The sequence below is a fragment of the Anguilla rostrata genome, chromosome 12 (assembly GCF_018555375.3).
Source record: "Anguilla rostrata isolate EN2019 chromosome 12, ASM1855537v3, whole genome shotgun sequence".
In the NCBI taxonomy this organism is placed as follows: domain Eukaryota; kingdom Metazoa; phylum Chordata; class Actinopteri; order Anguilliformes; family Anguillidae; genus Anguilla; species Anguilla rostrata.
The window spans coordinates 1,869,181-1,890,195 of NC_057944.1; the positions used below are offsets into that span (position 1 = coordinate 1,869,181).

Below are 21,015 nucleotides of genomic sequence, written 5' to 3' on the forward strand. Positions count from 1 at the left end.
GCAGCAGATACAGGTTAAAACCTGCAGGAAAACCATTTCTTTGAGAGGTAATATAAACACACCTGCTCAATAGACAAGTAGTGACTTTTCTAAATGTATTGAATTGTGGTTACAGTACAATAACAGAAGCAACCATCATTCAGACACTACACAACTTTCTTATAATTATTAAATTATTTTCCACTACTATAGATGAATATCATTGCTTCAACTGTGCAGATTTTAACCCCATGCTGATCTGCTCATATTGCCCAAACATAATCCCATACAGAATATGAAATAAGTACTGCTGTGTCACAGGAGTTAAATACATCACACAATAATAAATCATAACACCAACACATTTGATGTTTTTTATAATTCAGGTTTAATCATTGAAGATTACCGTCTGAAAATACAGAAAATAAAAGCAACAGACCCAATAAATAAGGAAAATCAACCCATCATTGTTCACAGTAATGAAAGGAAATAAGTACACTGCAGTGACCATTCTGCATTCTGCATCAGCTACATTTGCCCACAGAAATTTGCACATTGGAACTCTTATGAAAATGAATGAAAGCAACTATAAAAACTAGTAAAATGCACATTTAAGTGGAGGAGTGCCACTGGCTTCTCTTAGACAAAGATGCAGATACAGGAGAGAGTTATTACTTCAAAAACATTTTACCCTGCCATATTTGCCATTATTACACTCAATGTTATATTAATGTTTTAATAATCAAAAGTATATTTAACATGTTTAACATTTGAAAATAAATGTATTAATAATAGTAAGAATTAAAATGACAATTTAGCAGATGTGTGTAACCTGAAGCCTGCTGAAGATCATACTCTTATGTCAGGGTTTAAGTGGTACTGAGGTTAATATTGGGTAAGGCTGAAATTGTGCCTGGTAAGGTTTTGGTAGGAGTGTGTTTGAAGTGTGCGTGTGTGTGTGTGTGTGGTGGTGCGTATGGGTGAATGTTGTGTGCGTGTATAAGTGTGTGTGTGTGTTGAGTGTTTGTGTTGAGTGTATGTGTGTGTGGTGAGTGCATGGTTGTGTGTGTGGTGGTTGTGTGAATGTGTGTGTGACTGTGGATGTGATGTGTGAGAGAGGTGTGTGTGGTGTGACTGGTATGAGGGTGTGTGTGTGTGTGTGTGCAGTGGTTTAGCGTGTGTACATGTGTGTGTGTGTGCGTAGGTATGGTGTGTGTGTGATGTGTATTGGTGTGTGGTGTGTGTGTGAGTGGGTATATGAGGTGTGTGTGTGTGTTTGAGTGTGTGTGTGTATGTGTATGTGTATATGAGGTGTGGGTGTGTGTGTGTGATGGTATATGAGGTGAGTGGTGTGTGTGGTGTGTTGGTGTGTTGTGTATATGAGTGTGTGCGCGCACATGGTGTGTGTGTCTCTACTCCAGTTGGCAGAGGGACACTGAGAGGAGTCCACACTCAAATCCAGCACAGAGGGTGTGTGTTGAGTGAAGTGTGTGTGGAATCTGTGCAGGAGGTCAGTGTGTCAGAGTCAGAGACGCTGTAGAAGGACAGAGTGCCAGCCGGACGGTCCACACACACTCCTACCCTGTACACACACACCCTCTACCATCATCATCATCTCATCACACACTCCTAGCTCTGCGGTAGGGGAGGGGGAGCAGGTATGTGTTGTTTTATTCCCAAACGTGTCACAGTACATTACAGAGTACTGAGTTTACGCACATCAGACTCCAGGAGTTTTATTCATCCAAACCACAGTCAGAACCGCTCCTTTCCTGCTGATTCCTTTATCTGTCACTGCTATAAAACCCTCCCCCTCTCAGACACACTGAACTCAGCCTCCCAGTAACAGCGCTCACACACACTCTCTCTGCACACAACCTGGGGCCAGAACTCAAATCTCTCTGGATGGTCAGGATATGGCTGCTCTCTCCTCGGTGTGTTTGTCACCCTCCTGTTCCCCTCAGACAGAGACAGCTTTCTGTGTGCTGTGTTTGGATCCAGTGTGAGCTGACAGCCGTCTGCACACCAGAGACGTTAATGAGATTAATTATCATTATTAATATTCACCTCAATATGTGTGTGAGAGAGAAAGGGCTGTCTTAGTACCTCTGTGCGTGTGTTTGTGTACATGTGTGTTTCTGTTTGTGTGTTTGTGTGTGTAAGAGAGAAATCTCTCTCTCACACACACACACACACACACACACAGCAGAATGTGTATCTATGGAAAGTGTTCTATGTCGATACACACTCACATTTCCTGGGTCCTGGTTTGGTCCTGATCCCTCCTCCATGGTCCACACTGTAAGAACAGCAGAACAGAATTGTGAATTTTAACAATCATTTATTTCCACTCTCAACACACCAATGACATCACATAAATAAAAACAAAGACACAATAAAACACAAAACCACGATCATATGAAAAACACACAAATCTGTCACAAAGGAAATTTATTCCATTCCCTCACCCTATTCCGTGTGCAAAAATAGCTCCCACCCCTCCACTGAACATAAAACACCCTTATAACACACACACTCTGAAACACACTCAGGCTCTCCATTGCTTTGTAATACTGAAACTCCACCATCACTTTGTCCCTGACCAAACCCCTAACTACAACAACCACATCTTGTCTGTCCCCTCCACCAATCATATTTCTCTCAATTGTAGAAATAGCTATTCTCGCCTCAAAATTAAATTAATGAGCTGGCACTTATCTGTCTTTGTTTTTATTGGAAATCAAAGATAAAATTATTACTTGTAAATGTTTCCCCCTAGTAACCAAAATAAACTTCCCAAAAAAGAAAAGAGAGGCTGAAGTCTGGGACACCCCAAAAAACAATGATTAACAGTTTCTCTCTCCATGCAGAATGGACAATGGTGGGATCCTGCCGGGTTCATCACAGAAATAAAACTATTTACTGCAGTGATCCCGCGCAGCACCCTCCACTGTAGATCCCCCCCCACAACCCCTTCTGCGTGTGTGTGTGTATGTGTGCATGTGTGTGTCTGTATGTGTGTGTGTGTGTGAGGTGCAGTGTGGAAACTCTCTGTACTTACAGCAGTGTGAGTGTGTCCAGTTTAGCAGCAGACAGCGCTTTCACTCCTGAGTCTCCTGGGTGATTGTATCTCAGGTCCAGCTCTCTCAGGTGTGAGGGGTTTGAACACAGAGCTGAAGCCAGAGAATCACAGCCTCTCTGTGTGACTCTACAGCCTGACAGCCTGCAGAGAGAAGGACACACACACCTTACACACATTAATATAAACTAACAGGGCTGTGTGTGTCAAACACATAGCAGTGTGCTACACACCTTACACACATTAATATAAACTAACAGAGCTGCGTGTGTCAAACACATAGAAGTGTTACACACCTTCTACAGCTATATATAAAATAAAATGGATGTGGAGTGAGTAATTATCAAACGCATTTGAGTTTACACCCCACTAGTCTGACTCACAGGACCCAGACTGTGGGTATAAGCCTGCCATTGGCCGACTATTTCAATCAGAATTCACCTCCCCTTCCGCTATCTGTGTGTTACCATTTTCAAAGTCCCCGTCGCTACGTGAAACAACAACAACCTCCAAGCTAGCAACCTGCACGCTGAAAATGGCAAGTTTTGACGAAGATTTGGATCGTGCAATAAGGCAGGCCTGCTTGGTTCTTTCAGTGAATGGTTGTAAATACAAAGAATATGTTTAGAACATTTGCTGTCTGACAGGGACGTTCTTGCATGTTTGCCCACCGGTTATGGAAAAAGTTTCATATACCAAGCATGGCCTATCGACTGCAGTGAGCTAGCGAGGGTAAACACAGAGACATGGCGTGAAAATGCCATGGTTTTGGTAGTGTCCCCCTTGGTCGCGATAATGGAGGACCAGGTGAAAACCCTGCAGTCAAGGGGGGTAGCTGCAGCGTACGCCGGGCAAGATCCAGACACGGACGAGAAAATAGCTGCTGGCCAGTACTCCATTACGACACTATTTTGCAAGGGCACCGTCACTGCATCCTGGGCTTAGCGCCGCCCAAGACGATTGTGATTGGTTTAAATAAATACAAACAAGCCAGAGCGTTTTTCTCCTCTATAGCGGAATGATAATGGGTTGAGCCAGACCTTTCTCCAGCGCTGGCACAGCGCTGAAACAAAGTGTGGAGATGGGTCTGGCTATGCGAGACTAACACCCCACTACAGTTCAGGAAACAGGACTAATTCATTTTATTCATTCATGTGTATAGAGTCTTATTCTTCCAAGAGGAAGAACAGGAACATGCTGTTTCAGTTCTGTGGAGTGTCTGTTTTCACATTAGAAACATTGACATCAGTGTTGTATTTAGTCACATTGTAGCCCTTATTTATTGAAGGGGTGTGTGTTTGTACTCACCCCAGTCTCTGCAGTTTACAGTGTGGGTCCTCCAGTCCAGCAGAGAGCGCTGTCACTCCTGAATCCTGCAGCTCGTTGTCTCTGAGCTCCAGATCTCTCAGCTCTGAGTGAGGAGAACGCAGGACTGAGGCCAGAACATCACAGCAGCCCTCTGTGAGATTACACCAACCCAGCCTGTGGAGAGACCACACACACAAACACACACACATAGGCGCACACGTACACACACACACACACACGCACATAAATTCACAGCTGTGACACTGTGTTCCTTGGCAGTTGAGATATATGCACCTACGCATTCCTGAGATGTACACACAAAAACAGGGAGGGGGTGTGTAAATTAAGTTCATTACGTATTCTGAGTAATTCACAAAAGTCTAAGGCAATTACTGGGCTCTATTCACCAATAAATATGATGAAACCATAAGGTTGGGAGTCTACTGCAAGGGATTCATTGCCAAACCCTTTTCATATGATGAACTTATCTGACTCGCAAACATTCATCTAATCTGCAAACACAAAAAAAAGCATTTTTGTGGTGCACTTTACCTCACCTGACATGTTCTTTGGTCCATGAACATCTATACGTTTTAAAAACGTTCAATATTCATCACTATTAATAGATTAATATAATTATTAATGTACTACTTACTTTTGGTTATAGCCTGCCAACGTCTTGGAATTATAACGTGTGCTCTTCTGTTCTTTTCTTGCTTTAGTATTCGTTTTATAAAATGCTAAGCATTCGTGCTGGGACAGCATATTACGTACTAAAACATTCAAACGGATTAATTCGGTTGCTGAATATTTTCTTCCGGATTTTCTTTGTTAGTCCGTTGTAATTGACTCAAAACGTTTGATACAGTTATGTGAGGTATGCGGTAGTTCTGCGTAATTCACATTGGTGATACAGTAAAAGCAAACTGGAAATCACCTTCCGCACTTTTTGTCATGGTAAAATAACAGGTTAATTCTAGTAATCGTACCTTTAGCTTTTTCAGACTGCCGTAATTTTACTCTGCCATTCCTCAATTCCACAAAAAGACCAGGAAGATTATGGACTAATTTATGGTGCATGGTTCGCATCTGGAGGGCACACTTCGCTGCTCGGCTAGCAGTAACTTCGAAGGAAAACAAATGGTGGCTGTACCACTACTAATTTAAAGGAGTACCATGGTGGTTGAACGTGACACTTCCCAGTTGTCTTCAGGCAACAACAAAACAAATGTGCATAATTTTTTTATTCTTCAGTCATTTCAATGTACTTTAAAACGTATTTTTCTAAGCCTAAATTTCCCACTATAAAAATTCACCCGAACCGTCTGGGCGTGGTAATGAGAACTGTCAGTTAGCTATGATTGACAGACCGTGCCCGGTTACCATAGCTACCCCCATGATATGCGCTCTCTTTGGGAGACTGAATTTTCACAAGCTAGCTAGCTTACTAGTATATCAAGTATCGATAGATAGCTAAGGTAAGAACGTTGACTTATATCCAGTTATAATTTTTGCTATCTAGCTAGCCAAGTTAAGATGAAAGCACAACTATAACGTCCTCATAAAAGCAAACTAGCAAGCTAACGTTATCGATAGCATTGCCTTATGAAAGCAAACCTCCTAGCTAGCTAACGTTAGCTAGCTAGCTAAATGAATATAACCAGAAATAATCTAAAGGCACTCTAATTTAAGTGAACCTAACGTTAGTCAAATATTTACATTGTCTGAACAGCAGGACGGTGTGTCCTGTCAGATTTCTTTACGGGGCGTGGAAATAGGAGTGGTTACTGTATTCGTGACGTAGAAAAATGACAACTTTCTCAACCGGTTGAAAATAGGATGATGAATTTAAAACGCATATTTCTCCAAAAATACAGAACGGACATATTTAATACTTTGCTCATTGTGTTTCTTCAATGCCTCTTGTGCAAATAGCACATAAAACCGAGAAAGTGTGAAAATCACCATGGTACTCCTTTAAATTTTCACGCAAGTCCGAGTTTTCGTTCTATTCTTGTCATTTTGCGATTAGCCTATATAGAATTGACGATGAGAAAGTAATCAAACAGCAAATTGTTTACAACGTGTGCATGTTTTCTGCTGTTGTTGCCAGTTATATTGGAAATGTGAATGCATTCTGTCGCTTCGGATGTCAAGACATGAAAGCGAATGTTCGCATAAAAACATAATGAATGTGTTTGAGAGGATATATAAAACAGTTACAATCTGACTATTGGTCTGTTATTTCCTATTTATTGCATAACGGTCCAAGTTCAACTACCAACGACAGTTTTGCTTGACAACGGTAAAATATGCCCAAACGGCTGCAGAAGGATATTTCAATTCCATGTGATTAAATCGATAAAAATCAATAAATACAAAAGTAACCATATATAGTCATTGTTGGTAACCCGTTGTATATAAGTGGAATAAACCCCTCCGGGCTGTCCCGGTTATTAGAAAATAATGTAGGCTACTTCGGTGGTAGTATGGGGTTACAGAAGAAATCATATGACAGATGAACCGACGACAACGTCGCTTTTTCATACGTCAGTGGGCTAATTTGCCTAATCTTCGCGGGACTTTAGACCCCGGTGGAAACGCAAACAACCATTGGCTGAAGGAACCTTTTAGTTCCTGGTAAAGTAGTTCCTGGGACTGAAAGTTCCAGGTAATTTTGGTGGAAACGCGGCTTTAGACTCTCAGGCACGAGTTACCTAGCTAGCAGCCCAACCTACCTTAACAGACAACTTAAATATATACACCAGTATATAAAATAACATGAAGGTTTTATCTAAGCAGTCATATCATTGGTCAGACCTGCGATATTGTACCTGAAGCTGTGCCGGACCCATGTACCAGCTGTGCTACTCTTCAGTTCATCTGGCACGATCTACCAGCAATGCAACTACGGCATGATCGTTTTCAACTGGAATTACACTGCAGCGCCATCTAGTGGCTGTATGAGAACACCACAACTGATAATTGCCACTTACTTTTACTGCTGGTAGAAACTTAATTTTTAAAAACGTGGTGTCTTTTGAAATTTCCACACATTGCACCTATTTTCTGCATGTCCTTGTCCTATAATCCATCCAATCATTTTATTCTCGCACGCTATTGCGAATATAAAAGGCTAATTATTGCGCTGCATTTAATTATTATTGTAACAATGATAATACTAATGATAATAAAAGCCTGATGTATTAAGTCTTTTTCTTTTCTTTTAAAACCCCTTACCAAATGTTTGGCAGACCTTGTGGAGTAATATAAACTGCAAAAAAAAAAATTAAATAAGTTAATAAGGGCATTTGAAAGTTATGTGAAAACTTCCTTGAGGAGTCTCCTTGTTTCTTCCTGTATTATGACCATTTGTGCCCTCTACCCTCTGCCTAGCAAGAGAAGTGATCCTGAAGAATTATGTTTAGAGAAATTAAGCCCCCACTTTTTTTGGCTTTTATTAAACATTTGTCGCTTGCATTGTCCCAATTAAGCTGGTTAAATGTGAAATTGGCAAAACGGGACATTTCTCCACGTTTTTTTTGTTTGTTTCTTGTTTCTTTCTATGGTTACGCGTGACCCATGTTGCTTTAGGCTTGCTCCTGTGGGGGTTTAGGCCAGGGTTGTCTGTGAAGCGTATTGTGACAATTGCTGTGAAATATGCTATACAAATACAATTTGATTGATTGACTGATGTTCTAGGAATTCTGAACACGAGTGCTGATCTGCTGTCATGGGGAAGCCCACTGAATGGGGAATGGTGTCTCAATCATTAAGGTCGACCTGGCAGCTCTCACTGCTTGTCATGTTGGGTTCAGAGACTGTGCAGTGGGGCAGCACCCCCTCATTCACAGGTTCATGAAGGGGGCTTACTATTCTCTGCCTGTTGCTAAAAAGCTCATTTCCCCTTGGGATTTATCACTGGAGCTGGAGGCTCTCTCTTTAAGGTAATTTGAGCCTTAAAATTGTTGTCTCTCCAGACAGCGTTGCTGCTCGCACTAGCCTCAGCTAAGTGAGTCAGTGACCTCCACGTGCTCTCAGTGCATCTCTCATGCACAATATTCTCCCCTAATATGGATTGGGTTTTTCTTAAGCTCAATCCAGCCTTTATGCCTAAAAGCTTCCCTGCTTTCACATGTGAGATGTTAGAGCTTGCTGCTTTTCACCCACCATCTTTCTCCTCTGAAGAGGAGCATAGGCTGCATATGCTGTGTCCTGTGTGTGTTCTCCACACGTATATGGCAAAGATTAAGGCTTTTAGAAAGGGCTCTTAGTCAGTCACCTGGGCCCCTGCCTGCAAAGGGAAAGCATCTCTAAGCAGCGGCTGTCCCATTGGCTTGTGGAAGCTATTGTTATGGCATATGATCCAAAGAGGATAACTCCCCCTTGGGCCTGAGGGCTCATTCTACGAGGAGCACGGCTGCATCGTGGGCTCTATTCCATGGGGTCTCCTTGCAGGAAATTTATTCAGCTGCAGGCTGGGTTTTGCTAGGTTCTACCACCTGAACGTCACCAGGAGGCCGGTAGCCCACTCAGTTCTGGGGGTGAGATCTGTGTGAGTCGCACACATCTCCCCTCATCTGCTATGGGCTTCAGTACTTCACATTTTTCCTGGGTCCTGGCTATAGCTTTGGGCGGTGGAATGTCTTTAGTACTTCCCCACATGGGATGTGCCAGACACCACCCTCCCCTCAGGGGAGGAGGCATCCCTTGCTGGCCTGACAGCATCTCATCTACAATCGAGAAATCCACCAAGACTGCACTGCTTGCTGTGCATGAGAAGTGCATATGTTCACTGAGGAGTATTCAATTCAGTTTTATTTGTATGGTGCTTTTTACAGACAGACATTTTACAAACCGTCACAAAGATGCTTTACAGTGTAGAAAGGCGGGAAACAGAGCAACCAGAGCAAACACCAGGCGCTGCAGTGTGGCCTCCTATAGCATTGGACACGCTACTGTCTGTCAGAGCCAGACTTGGTGCAATTGGATGCTTCTGCGAAGGTCAAGACTGGATGACATTCCCCATAGGTGGATCTCTCCACTCATTGTTTCAGAGAACCGGTTTTTCGGGTAACGAGATCAAGTTTTGGGGTAACACCCTTACTGGGGTACTCACTGGGCAAATCGTTAGTTTTACTAGCAGAATGGGAAGCTCCTCTGGGAAAAAATGATTGTATAAGAGAAACAGTACATCTAATGACTAAAATTTTCTGCTGAAACATTTGGAGAAACAACTTACAGTAGACACCAGAAGTCTGCGTACGCCTAGGTTAAAGATTTTCAAACTCAGTTTTTCACAACTTCACACATTTCATGTTACCATACATTTCTTTTGGAAAGTCAATTAGGGCATCTACTTTATTTCCATAAGAGGTCATTTTAAAACAATCTATTAGAGACAGATTTATTTCAGTGACATCAAAACCTAGCATGTTCCAGAATGGCTGCACCCTCATGCAAAAAAGGGAATTTTTAGCTTTTTTCTAGTAAATACAGGTTGATTTCAGATTTGAAGGCAGGGCCATATCTTTTATCAGGTAAAAAGCAAACAAACCAGAGCCAAATTATGAGTGCTTCTGTTCCCCTTTAATACTGTGTCCTTGAGAAAAGAAGCACAATTATGAGTGCTTACTACAACCAGTGATTTTATTAATTATCGATTGTGTACAATGACAAGTATAACCTTATATTAAAGTTAAAGAGACCAGGAAGAAGGTGAGCAAAATTTTGATATACCAAAAATAAAAATAATTAAAACTATCTGCTATTAAAACTAGCATCAACAAGCTGGAAGAATAAGATCAAAACCAATATAACCAGGGAAAAGGACATTGAGCAAGAATCTGGAAGAATAAGGGAACTGAATAAAGAAGATTTGGAAGGTAGGACACTTATATAATTTATCAAAAACCCAAAACAGTACACCAGTAACTGACAGCAGAGCACAGCAACCGGCATTTTTTTTTTCCAGTTGGGAAAGAGTGGGAAAATGGATACATTTCAACAGCAGCATAGTGGGAGGAGCTTACGTTGCTTAGCAATCCACTACCCTGATGACATCACAAGTGAAGCAGGGAAAAAAAAAGTACAGGAGCAAACTGCTAAAAGATTACCCAGAAACACTGAGAGCAGATTACAAACTGCAAGGCAACAGAGAAATTCTAACAGACCTGCTATTCTATACTGAGCACCCAGAGGCCTGGCATTCTGCCCTTCATGAAGACTACAGGCAAATGAAAATGAGTGGCAACAAATCAATTCATCAGCTATATATGGACACTGTACCCAAATTTAACATAAATTTCTATAATACTGGCACTGTAATGGTTCAGGGATCAATAACTAAATTAGAGGATTTTGAAAAAAAATTTTGATCGACTAAAAACTCTTGCGAACGGCAAAAAGGCCACTAAAACAGCACCAGGTGCATTGGCTCCCCTAAATGTGTCAGCTGCTGGAACCACTGCTCCAGCCCCCCCTGTGCACACAGCCTGTAGAGCCCCTCTGCCAGCCTGCTCTAGTACACACAGAGCCCACTGCAGCCCACAGACACTCAGGACACCAGCGTCAGTGCAGCGCATTCAGGAGTGCCTCTCCCTTCTAGAAGTGGAGATTACTGAATTCAGAGAGAACAAATTATCAGAGATGGACATCATTGAACAGCTAAGAGATGACATGAGGCTATTTAAAGAGGAAACCAAAGCAACAATTTAGACAGTTAGGAGAAAATGTGAGTGAGCTTCATAAAGCAAACAAGGCTCTCAGACATGACCTGCTTAAAGTGAGAGAGGAGCTGCAGCACAAAGACTTACACATACTCCATCTGAGGGAGCAGGTGCATAGTATAACAGCAGCGGAGCAGTCCCCGCACAGCCAGACCACAGACACAGGCTCACAGACGGAGACCAATAGCCAGACAGAACCACAGACCAGCCTAGACATTAATGAGGACCCCAGTCCCCCCAGCCCTCCACAGGACAACACTGCTCTTCCAGCCTCACAGACAGCCCCGGCCAATGCACAGCCAGTTACAGAAGAACAGAGACCAACACGCCATAAACAGCCCCCTAAAACTGCAATACTTATCGATTCCAACGGCAAATTCCTCAACCACAGGCAGCTGTTCCCCCTTCACAGTGTTAGAAAGTTCTGGTGCCCCCACACAGACAGTGCACTCCAACTACTCTGTCATGAACGCCTGGGAGATCCTGACAACATCATAATCCACACAGGCACAAATGACTTGCGTCACAAGGGGCAGAATGTACCAGAAGCAGTGATTAAGGTGGCTGAAAAAGCACAAAGAGAGTTCCCAAGGGCAAAAATCACCATTTCCACATTGCTGCCACGGACCAACTTCCCATTCAACATGATCACCAACATAAACAGGGAAATCACCACAGAGTGCACAAAGTTGACCAACTCTGACACATGAGCACTTATACGATCATGTCCACTTCGGCCGTGACAGTGTATGGATCTTCGCAGAAGACCTGAGAGAGGCAGCAACCGACGTAAGTCCTTCAGCTCCACATCTCACTAGAGGGACAGCACAGCCCCACCAGAGACAACAGCACATGCCACACCCATAAAAGGAGAGAAGAATCCCGCCAGGAAGAGCCCAACCCAGTGAATCCCAGCCCAGCGGAACCCAGCCCAGCAGACACCCACGAACCCCCAGCAGAACCCACTCACGGAGCCCAGCCCAGCGGAGCCACCCAGCAGACCGCTCAGCGGAGCCCAACCCAGCGGAGCCCAGCCCAGCGGAGCCCAGCCCAGCGGAGCCCAGCCCAGCGGAGCCCAGCCCAGCGGAACCCAGCTCAGCGGAACCCAGCTCAGCGGAACCCAGCCCAGCGGAGGCCAGCTACCCCCCTGAGTGCCAGCCTACCTATGCTCAGGTAGTATCAAACCACTCAGACATTGGAGAGGTGAAACAGTTGCTACAGCTCATCTGTAGGATTCTTGGTTGAAAATAAATAAATAAATAAATAAATAAAATTTGCTTTACTAAATAAATTGCTTGAAAACACATTGTAAATTTGATCAAATTGTTCTACTTGTCACTGTACAGAAATCTACATAATCAATTGTTAATGAAATCTCTCTCAATAAGTTCTTGGAATATTCAGGGTTTGTATTCTTCGGTTTTTGGACCAAAGAGCACAAATCCAGAATTCATCTCATGCATTTCAGGACATGATATTATAATATTGTTGGAGACATGGTGTCGAGATGATGCTGATACTCACTGTCCCCCAGGCTGTGAAGAAATTTTACTGTCATCCCTCAAACAGAAAAACATAAGGCACGGCAGGGATTCAGGTGGGATTATCATATGGTACAGAGATGATTTGTCAACCCAATTAGAACAAATTAAAAAGGCAATAACACACATCTGGCTAAAATTAAATAAAAATATTATCAAATGTGATAATGACTTGTATATATGTGCAGCCTACATTCCTCCTTTAGAGTCACCTTACTACAATGAAAACTTTTTTGAAAATCTTCATAAAGAGATCACACATTACCAGGCCCAGGGTAATGTTCTATTAATCGGAGATTTGAATGCCAGAACAGGATCTGAGCCTGACATAGTAGATTCTACTGGAAATAGCCATATCTTCAGACAGTGCTGTCTATACTTCACTCCTACCGTTATTCCCAGAAATAATCCTGACCATATTTGTAACAAAAATGGGAAAGAGTTAGTGCATCTCTGTCGCTCCCTAGGTCTGTACATGCTTAATGGCAGGATCAAAAAAAGGGGGACACTTTAGGGAGGTTCACATATTGTTCAGCTCTTGGGACTAGTGTAGTTGACTATGCCATTACTGACATGGACCCCTCCTATATTAGTGCATTCACTGTCAGACCACAAACACCACTAACAGATCACTGTCAGATAAATGTATACCTAAAAAGAATTATAGAACAAATAGCAGAGTCTGAGCCCTTCGAACTACACAGATTAAACAGGTCATATCGATGGGCTCCTGACAGTGAAGTCAAATTCAAAAGTGTAATCAGTTCACCTGAAACTACTAACATTATTAACACCTTTCTCTCAACAGAGTTCCAGCAAAACCAATTAGGCATAAATATGGCTGTAACAAAAATTAATAATATATATCATAAATCAGCCAATAAAGCAAGTCTTACCAAAAACAGCTCTGCATCCAAACAGAGACTGAAAAAAGAGGAGTGGTTTGATGAGGACTGCAGAAATATCAGGAAAGAATTAAGACTGCTATCCAATCAAAAACACCATCAGCCACTCAACACAGAAATGCAACAAAATTATGTTGAAAAACTAAGAGAGTACAAAAAGACCCTAAAGGAAAAGAAAAGGATACATTATAATCAAAAACTACAAGAAATTGAAGACTCCATTGATCAAAATCAGTTCTGGAAAAAATGGAACAAATTGAGCAAAAAAAACAGACAATTTGGCCTTACAAAATTGCAACATTTGGAAAAATCATTTTGAAAAACTTTATGAACAAACTTCACCTAATAATCTAAATTATGAACAAAAACAAATCCAAGAAAAGTTGCAAATCCTTGAAGCAACTATTAAAAACTCAGAACCCACTTGATTACCAAATTACAATGAAAGAATTAGAAGACAACATTAAAAAAGCTAAAACCTGGAAAAGCATGTGGACCTGACAGCATCAGGACAGAGATGCTTAAACACAGCACCCCTGAGCTGAGACAGGCCCTGCTCAAATTGTTCAATCTCGTTTTCCAAGCTGGCTGCTTTCCTGATATCTGGAATCAGGGGCTTATTTCCCCAATTTACAAGAGTGGAGACAAATTTGACCCTAATAACTACCGAGGCATCTGTGTGAGCAGCAATCTGGGGAAGATTTTCTGCAGCATTATCAATGCCAGAATGCTAGCCTTCCTTATGAAACACAATGTCTTGAGCAAAGGACAAATTGGCTTTCTACCAAAACATCGCACAACCGATCATGTTTACACCCTACACACCCTAAATAACCAACATGTACACCAAAAAAAGCAAAGGTAAAAATTTTGCATGCTTTATAGATTTTAAAAAGGCTTTTGATTCTATTTGGCAAGAAGGACTATATTATAAAATTCTCCAAAGTGGTGTAGGGGGTAAAGTTTATGACATAATAAAATCTATTTATGTCAATAATAAATGTGGAGTAAAAATTGGGAATAAAAGAACAGATTTCTTCACTCAAGGACGAGGTGTTTTTCAGGGATGCAGCTTGTCACCAACGCTCTTTAATATCTATATTAATGAGTTAGCGGTGCTGTTGGAACAATCTGCTACCCCTGGCTTAACCCTAAACAACAAGGAAGTTAAATTCCTACTCTATGCGGATGACCTGGTGTTGCTGTCACCCACAGAACAAGGGCTACAGCAACATTTGGATTTACTGGTGCAATACTCTCAGAACTGGGCACTGACAGTAAACTTTAAAAAATCTAAAATAATGATATTCCAAAAGAAACCCAGATCTCAGGAAACCAGACATGTGTTCACTCTAGGCAACACCGCACTAGAGCACTCCCTATTCTATGATTACCTGGGGCTCAAAATAAGTGCCTCAGGAAACTTTGGTCTGGCAGTGAATACACTAAAAGAAAAAGCCTGCAGAGCCTTTCATGAAATTAGAAGAAAATTTAACAAAATAGACATACCAATTAGAGTTTGGCTTAAAATCTTTGACAGTGTAATCCAACCAATTGCCTTATATGGAAGTGAAGTATGGGGTCCACTCAGTTATCACAACTACACTAGGTGGGACAAGCATCCTATAGAGGCCTTGCATGTAGAATTTTGCAGAACAATACTAAACATCCAAAGGAAAACTCCCACCAATGCATGCAGGGCAGAATTAGGCAGATACCCATTGATAATTAACATTTAAAAAAGAGCACTTAAATTTTGGATGCACCTCAAATCAAGTCCCCAAGACACAATGCAATTTCAAACACTGAGAACCCAAGACCTGAAACCCAAAGAGAGTCCTCTCAGTCAGCTGGTCATGAGACTCACTAACCAACTAAAACCAAACACTGACCAAACTCAGACCAGCGCTGCTTTAAAACCAGAAATTAGAGTAAACCAAATAATTAAACAAACAAAAGATGCCTATCTGGAACACTGGAATGATGAAACCAAAACACAAAATAAACTTAATTGCTACTTGGCCCTAAACAGAGAATACAATTTGGCAGAGTATCTCTCCTCTGTCAGAGATACAAAGCAGAGACAAATCCTGACCAAGTACAGGCTCAGTGACCACACCTTAGCAATTAAAAAAGGAAGGCACAAAAAAACATGGCTACCCAAAGAATAACGTATATGTGGTCACTGCAAGACAGGAGAGGTAGAGACAGAGATGCACTTCCTGTTATATTGTGAAAAATATTCACAGATAAGGGAAACATATTTTAATAAGATCCAAAATTCAACATTCCTAAACAAATTTCCCTCCCTAACAAATGACCAAAAGCTGCGAGTCCTATTAGGAGAAGGAGCGACAGCCTCACTCGCAGCTAGATACGTTTTTGCCTGTCACAGCCTGAGGGACAGTGGGTGAGCATCCAGCAAACATGTGTGTGTGTATATATGCATATGTGTGTGTATGTATATATATATGTGTGTGTGTGTGTGTGTGTGTGTGCGTATGTATGTATGTACATGTATGTGTATATATATGTGTATGAGTGTATGTATATGTATATATATGCGTGTCTTCTGCTTGTCTTCTTTTTTCTTTTAATTATATATTCTTACTGTAGTTAATTACTGTTATCACTACGCTTTGGCAATATATATTTTTAAATATGTCATGCCAATAAAGCATGACAGAGAGCGTGAAAGCAGTGGCAGAAAGAGGCTGAAAAGCGTCCCCGTTGTGCTGTCTTGTTCTGGTTATTTCAGTTTGTTATTTTACTACATTATTTTGTTACCTGGAATCCATGAGGGGGAAGGGAGAATAAGTTTGTTTCCTTTAATTATTTTCTATCAATAGTCTCTCTCTCGCTAAGCCCACAGTAAATGCTGGTGAAATCCGGATCTTTTCCCACAATTCCCTGCGTCCAACTCTTCGGTCCACAATAGGGGTGTGTCACGGCATGCAACTCTGCCTTTCACTTTCAACAAATTCACCATTTATTAGAAAATTGGTATTTTTGCAAATAATTAGTGAATTAAATCAAATAAAATACATGATAAGAGAGCAGTTTTTCATTTGATGCTGCTTATGTGCTGGATTCCAAACATTAAATGAGAGCACTAGCTCACTAGCCCAACAATTTTACTGCACTTTATTCAGTAGCACTTCACAATAAGGTCACATGAATTGCCATTGACTAATGCCAATAAAAACAGTTAATGTATTAGTTTCTGGTTAAGTTTATCCTGTGTTTTGCTCATGTATAAATAATCATGTAACTATAATAAATTAGTAAAATTACTGAACTACTAACTAAAGACAAATTTGATTCGTACTGAAGTCACGTGACCTTATTGTAAAGTGTTAGGCTTTATTCTGACAAGGGAAAAAAAGTGTGAAAATGTGTGATACAGAGTGCTGTAGCCCAAAGGCTGCCATGGGTGCTGGAGTTAGATACTGTGTCACATGGGGTGCAGGACGTGGAGCAGTAGATGCTGTAACAGTGTGTGACATCAGCTGAGAAGATCCAGGAGAGAGCAGCACTGAGTCTCGATATACTTGTGGCAGTGCCTGCAGTACAGCTGAAGCAGTCGGAATAGCTGTGGCTGACACAGCTGGTGGAGGAAACTCTGGCTGCCGAGGCGTGGAATGCTGAGGGTGAGCGGAAGGAAGGGTCTCAGCCTGGTCCATGTCAGAAGCCTGAGGAAGATGCAGGAAACTAGCAGGAGGTAATGGAACATCTGGACTGGCGGATTCAGGGTCAGCGGTGAGTAAGGTGGTGACACGTTTGGCTACCTCCCAGTCACTCTCTGCTTTCTTCAAGCGATGGCTTCAGTTGTATGGTTAAAGATTCTTTAGCCTGAAGAGCCTCCTCCTGAAGACGTTGAGCTTCCTTAGCCTGAGCCTCTAGCCGCTGATATTCAAGGTCCGCACGAGAGTCCTCCTCTAGCCGGTGATGAAGGGTGTCCTACTCCATCTGCTTTATCCTCTCCTCCAGAATGGCGGTTTGGATGTGGGAGAGAGCCTGAGCGGGAAATGCACTGACAGAGACAGAGGAGGATCCTCAGAAGGTCGCTAACCAACTTCATAGTCGGCTAAATAAGGAGGCAAACGATCTGTGCGGGGCCTACTCTGGGGCTCTGGTGCATCTGGAACCGCCTTGTCCATATTATTTCATTAGCTGCACTCACTCCAGCTCGAAGGGCCAGTGTAGCAGAGGGTGTAAACCTTCACTTGGAGTTTACTGGTTGAGGAGGTTAATATGGACACGAATGACTCCGATTAGAGAATCTGGCTCCCGAGGAGTGATATATTTTATTCTCTACAAGCAGGTGCAATGCAATTGCCATTTAGACATAGAGATGGCAATGATGGATTTGAACAGAATTATACCAACTGTGGGAGGTTGGGTAGCATGTGTGTGTGTTTGTGTGTGTGTGGTATTAGTTGCATGAACGCACAAGCAGCAAAACGAAATTCGGGAAAGTTTCCATAAATGCCTACCGCTCTCCCAGCGCACATGCCAAACAAAACCAGAAGGCTGTTTTATAGAAAAACCACGCCAGGACCCTAGGCACCACTGACATGCTTTCTCACAAGCATTGTCTAAACATTAGCGCAGCCAGCTTGAAGAGCAATGCATGAGGCAGGAAACTGACACAACGCTGTTCGCCAAAATAAATACAAACATAGCCAAGCTGGAAGATAAAATCATATCCGACAATCCCGCTGCAATTGTGAACGGCACGGCATTCAGTAGATTCTGCATGGAATTATGGGTCATAAAATTATGACAGGCAGACAGAGAATGAAAATAAACAGTGCAAAACTGAAACGGCAAATCACAATTTTGGCTATATTACAACATCGCTCCGCGAAATAAATATAACTTCTGCACTAATAACGCTACAAATTCACAAATTTCACATCCTGCGAAATAATTTGCACTTTTGATAGCCTAGAGACTATATTATCATCAACCCTTCTGTCATTTGCAAATTATATAGTAGGCTAACTCGTGCCACCTATTTGTGTGAGGTTCCTGTAGGAATTCACATACAAAGCACAGTAGATTAAATATTTTTCACTAAGAGTCTGAAGTCGGAATCAGTCGCTGCATGACTCTCGTTCTCCTTCGCAGGAGTCAGGGAGAGAGCTATGAAGGAATCAATTAACAAATCCAGGAACAAATCCTTTTAGGGAACAGAGTCAAAGGATCTGTGTCCCTGAAAGGACCTGTAACACCCACCACTACCAGGAATGGACAAATAGCATTTTGCTAATGCTGGCAGTCTAATGCCCTGACTTTCCACCAGTCAAGGAGATTTGTTTCTAATGATGAAGAATCGACTTTCTAATCTGAAGTACAATGACCAGCGTTAGGTTATTCATTGAAACGGTATATTGAAAATTATTAATTTAATCAATTAAATTGGTTAATCACCATTCTTATTAACGATTAATAGTTAATCGTTTAACTGTTAACACCCCTAATTACTATACATAAAACAAGTTATATCAGGGAGGTCAAACCTATTTTGGCAATCTTTCCCAAAAACATATTTTGACAGTTTAATTTATATGCATAATGTCATAAATGCTACAGTATAGTCAAATCACAACATAAATCACTAACTTGCCAGAATATGATTAAATTTAGCCGCTTCCCTCAGCATTTAATAACTGTCCTTGGAGGAAAGCGACATTAACCAATATTTAGTGGTGACCATACAGTAAAACTAATATACTGTATGCATTTACTCATATATATTGTTATGGGATGGAAATTTAATGAAATATGTACTCAAAACGCTGTAGATGCCAAAATGTCTCAGTGTCAAACCATGGCTTCAAAATTCCATTGCAGTTGGGGACTCGTTTCGACCAGGCTTGTGTCACCTTTTTCACCATAATTTAAAAAAACACCCATTTTAAAAACTAAAATGCTTTATACCACACTGTAGACAAGATCTAGGCAAAGATATATGTAAAAATATTGTTGTTAAATCTAGGTTTAGCTGTCAGTAAACATTTTATAGGGCCACTTTCCCAGCATAACTTAAACAAATCATAAAGAGGATGATGTCAAGACATGGGTCACAATTTGAGTAACATTTCATTTCAGCAATACCAAATCCCTTCTGGGGCTATTTTGAATAAGATGGTTAGCGGTGCTTTTTTTGTGCCATTTTGCTTCTGAAATGGCTGCACAATTCCCTCAGTCCCTCAGGATGCTGGCAGCTGTAACTTTTTAGGCCACCTAAATGTACAAACGTATGAATAAACAATAACCAATTAACATCTAAAACATTTCACAGTGAGATTTTCTTGTGATGGAATGTGTAATAATGCGTTCAAATATGGTTAGATTTTTTATAATGGCCCCACAGATTTTTGTGAAGCATTAAGTGTAGGCACAAATGCTTGTAACAGTCAAATTAGCCTAATTTCTGGTTCTAAAGTTAAAAAGTAAAATTTCTGAACTGTCAACACAGTTTTTAGCCCCTTAGTGCACATGCCAATCCTTGCCCCTTTAGGGGGTACCCTATTTAAAGCTTTATAACTCCAGATGTGAACCACAGAGACTTGAAAAATGGCTTAAATGAAGCAAGACATTTGTACAATTTACAATACTAACACAGTTTAGTTTATATTCATAATTTTGGAATAAATAAAGTGCCACAAATGCAATTGTCTAGACAAAAAATCAAAAATGAAAACTAATTTTTTAGTTTGCAATGAAATACTGAGAGATTGCATATATACAGCAGGTTAAACTATACATGTGCTGGATAAAAAACTTTGTATTTTTTATGACCACAAGTTCATAAAATCTAAGGGTGGATATGTAGAACTACTATAGATGTATGAAGAAAACTAAGCAGTGTACCCAGCGTCTCCAAATCTATCCAAAATGTCTAAATTATGCATTGCTGAAAATCACAACATATTCACGTATTTCACTACAAATCAACTGTTTTGACTCAAGAAACTCACTGTTGCATTATTTTCAAGTGGGAATTACAAGCTTTCAGTCAGCACAGTGGTCTAAAATATCTAGGGGTCCAGAAAAATATCCAGAATCTCTCCAAAAATAATAAAATGCATTTTGCCCATTATAAAGCATATAAATGAGCCCCTTATGAAGGTTTAAGATGAAACATTGTTATCAGATTAAAAAATAATGCAAAAAAATTGTCACACAATGTGGTACAGTACCTAAATGTGTAATAATAAACTCTTGTATGTATTTCTATACTCTGTACTCTCGTATGTTTTCTTGTATGGGGATGAAAACAATTTTCAACCATCCACCACGTTTTGGCAATGTTCCAAGTCTCACGGCATCACTGTTGCATGCTTCACAAAAAACTATTACACTACTAACTAATGCTTACATTACAGTGTGAAATATCCACATTATATAATACCACTAACCTATTTAAAGACACTCAATTTCAAAAATAACGTATACCGAAATAT

At 41.1% G+C, this 21,015-nt stretch overlaps 1 protein-coding gene across 17 annotated transcripts in view; it reads right to left on the minus strand.

The window, feature by feature from the left end:
• LOC135235496 (NACHT, LRR and PYD domains-containing protein 3-like) overlaps nt 1-21,015 on the minus strand; it is a 340,665-nt gene that overhangs the window by 159,282 nt on the left and 160,368 nt on the right. The window contains exons 16-17 of one of the 17 annotated variants that reach the window (XM_064301004.1): nt 4,367-4,540; nt 3,041-3,202 (exon numbers count right to left, since the gene is read on the minus strand). The exons of 15 other annotated variants lie outside the window; for them this stretch is intronic. In XM_064301004.1, coding sequence (XP_064157074.1) covers nt 3,041-3,202; nt 4,367-4,540 — 336 coding nt within the window. Of the gene's footprint in view, nt 1-1,742; nt 1,998-3,040; nt 3,203-4,366; nt 4,541-21,015 lie in introns of those variants that run through there. One more of the 17 variants, XM_064301024.1, reaches the window with a different exon arrangement.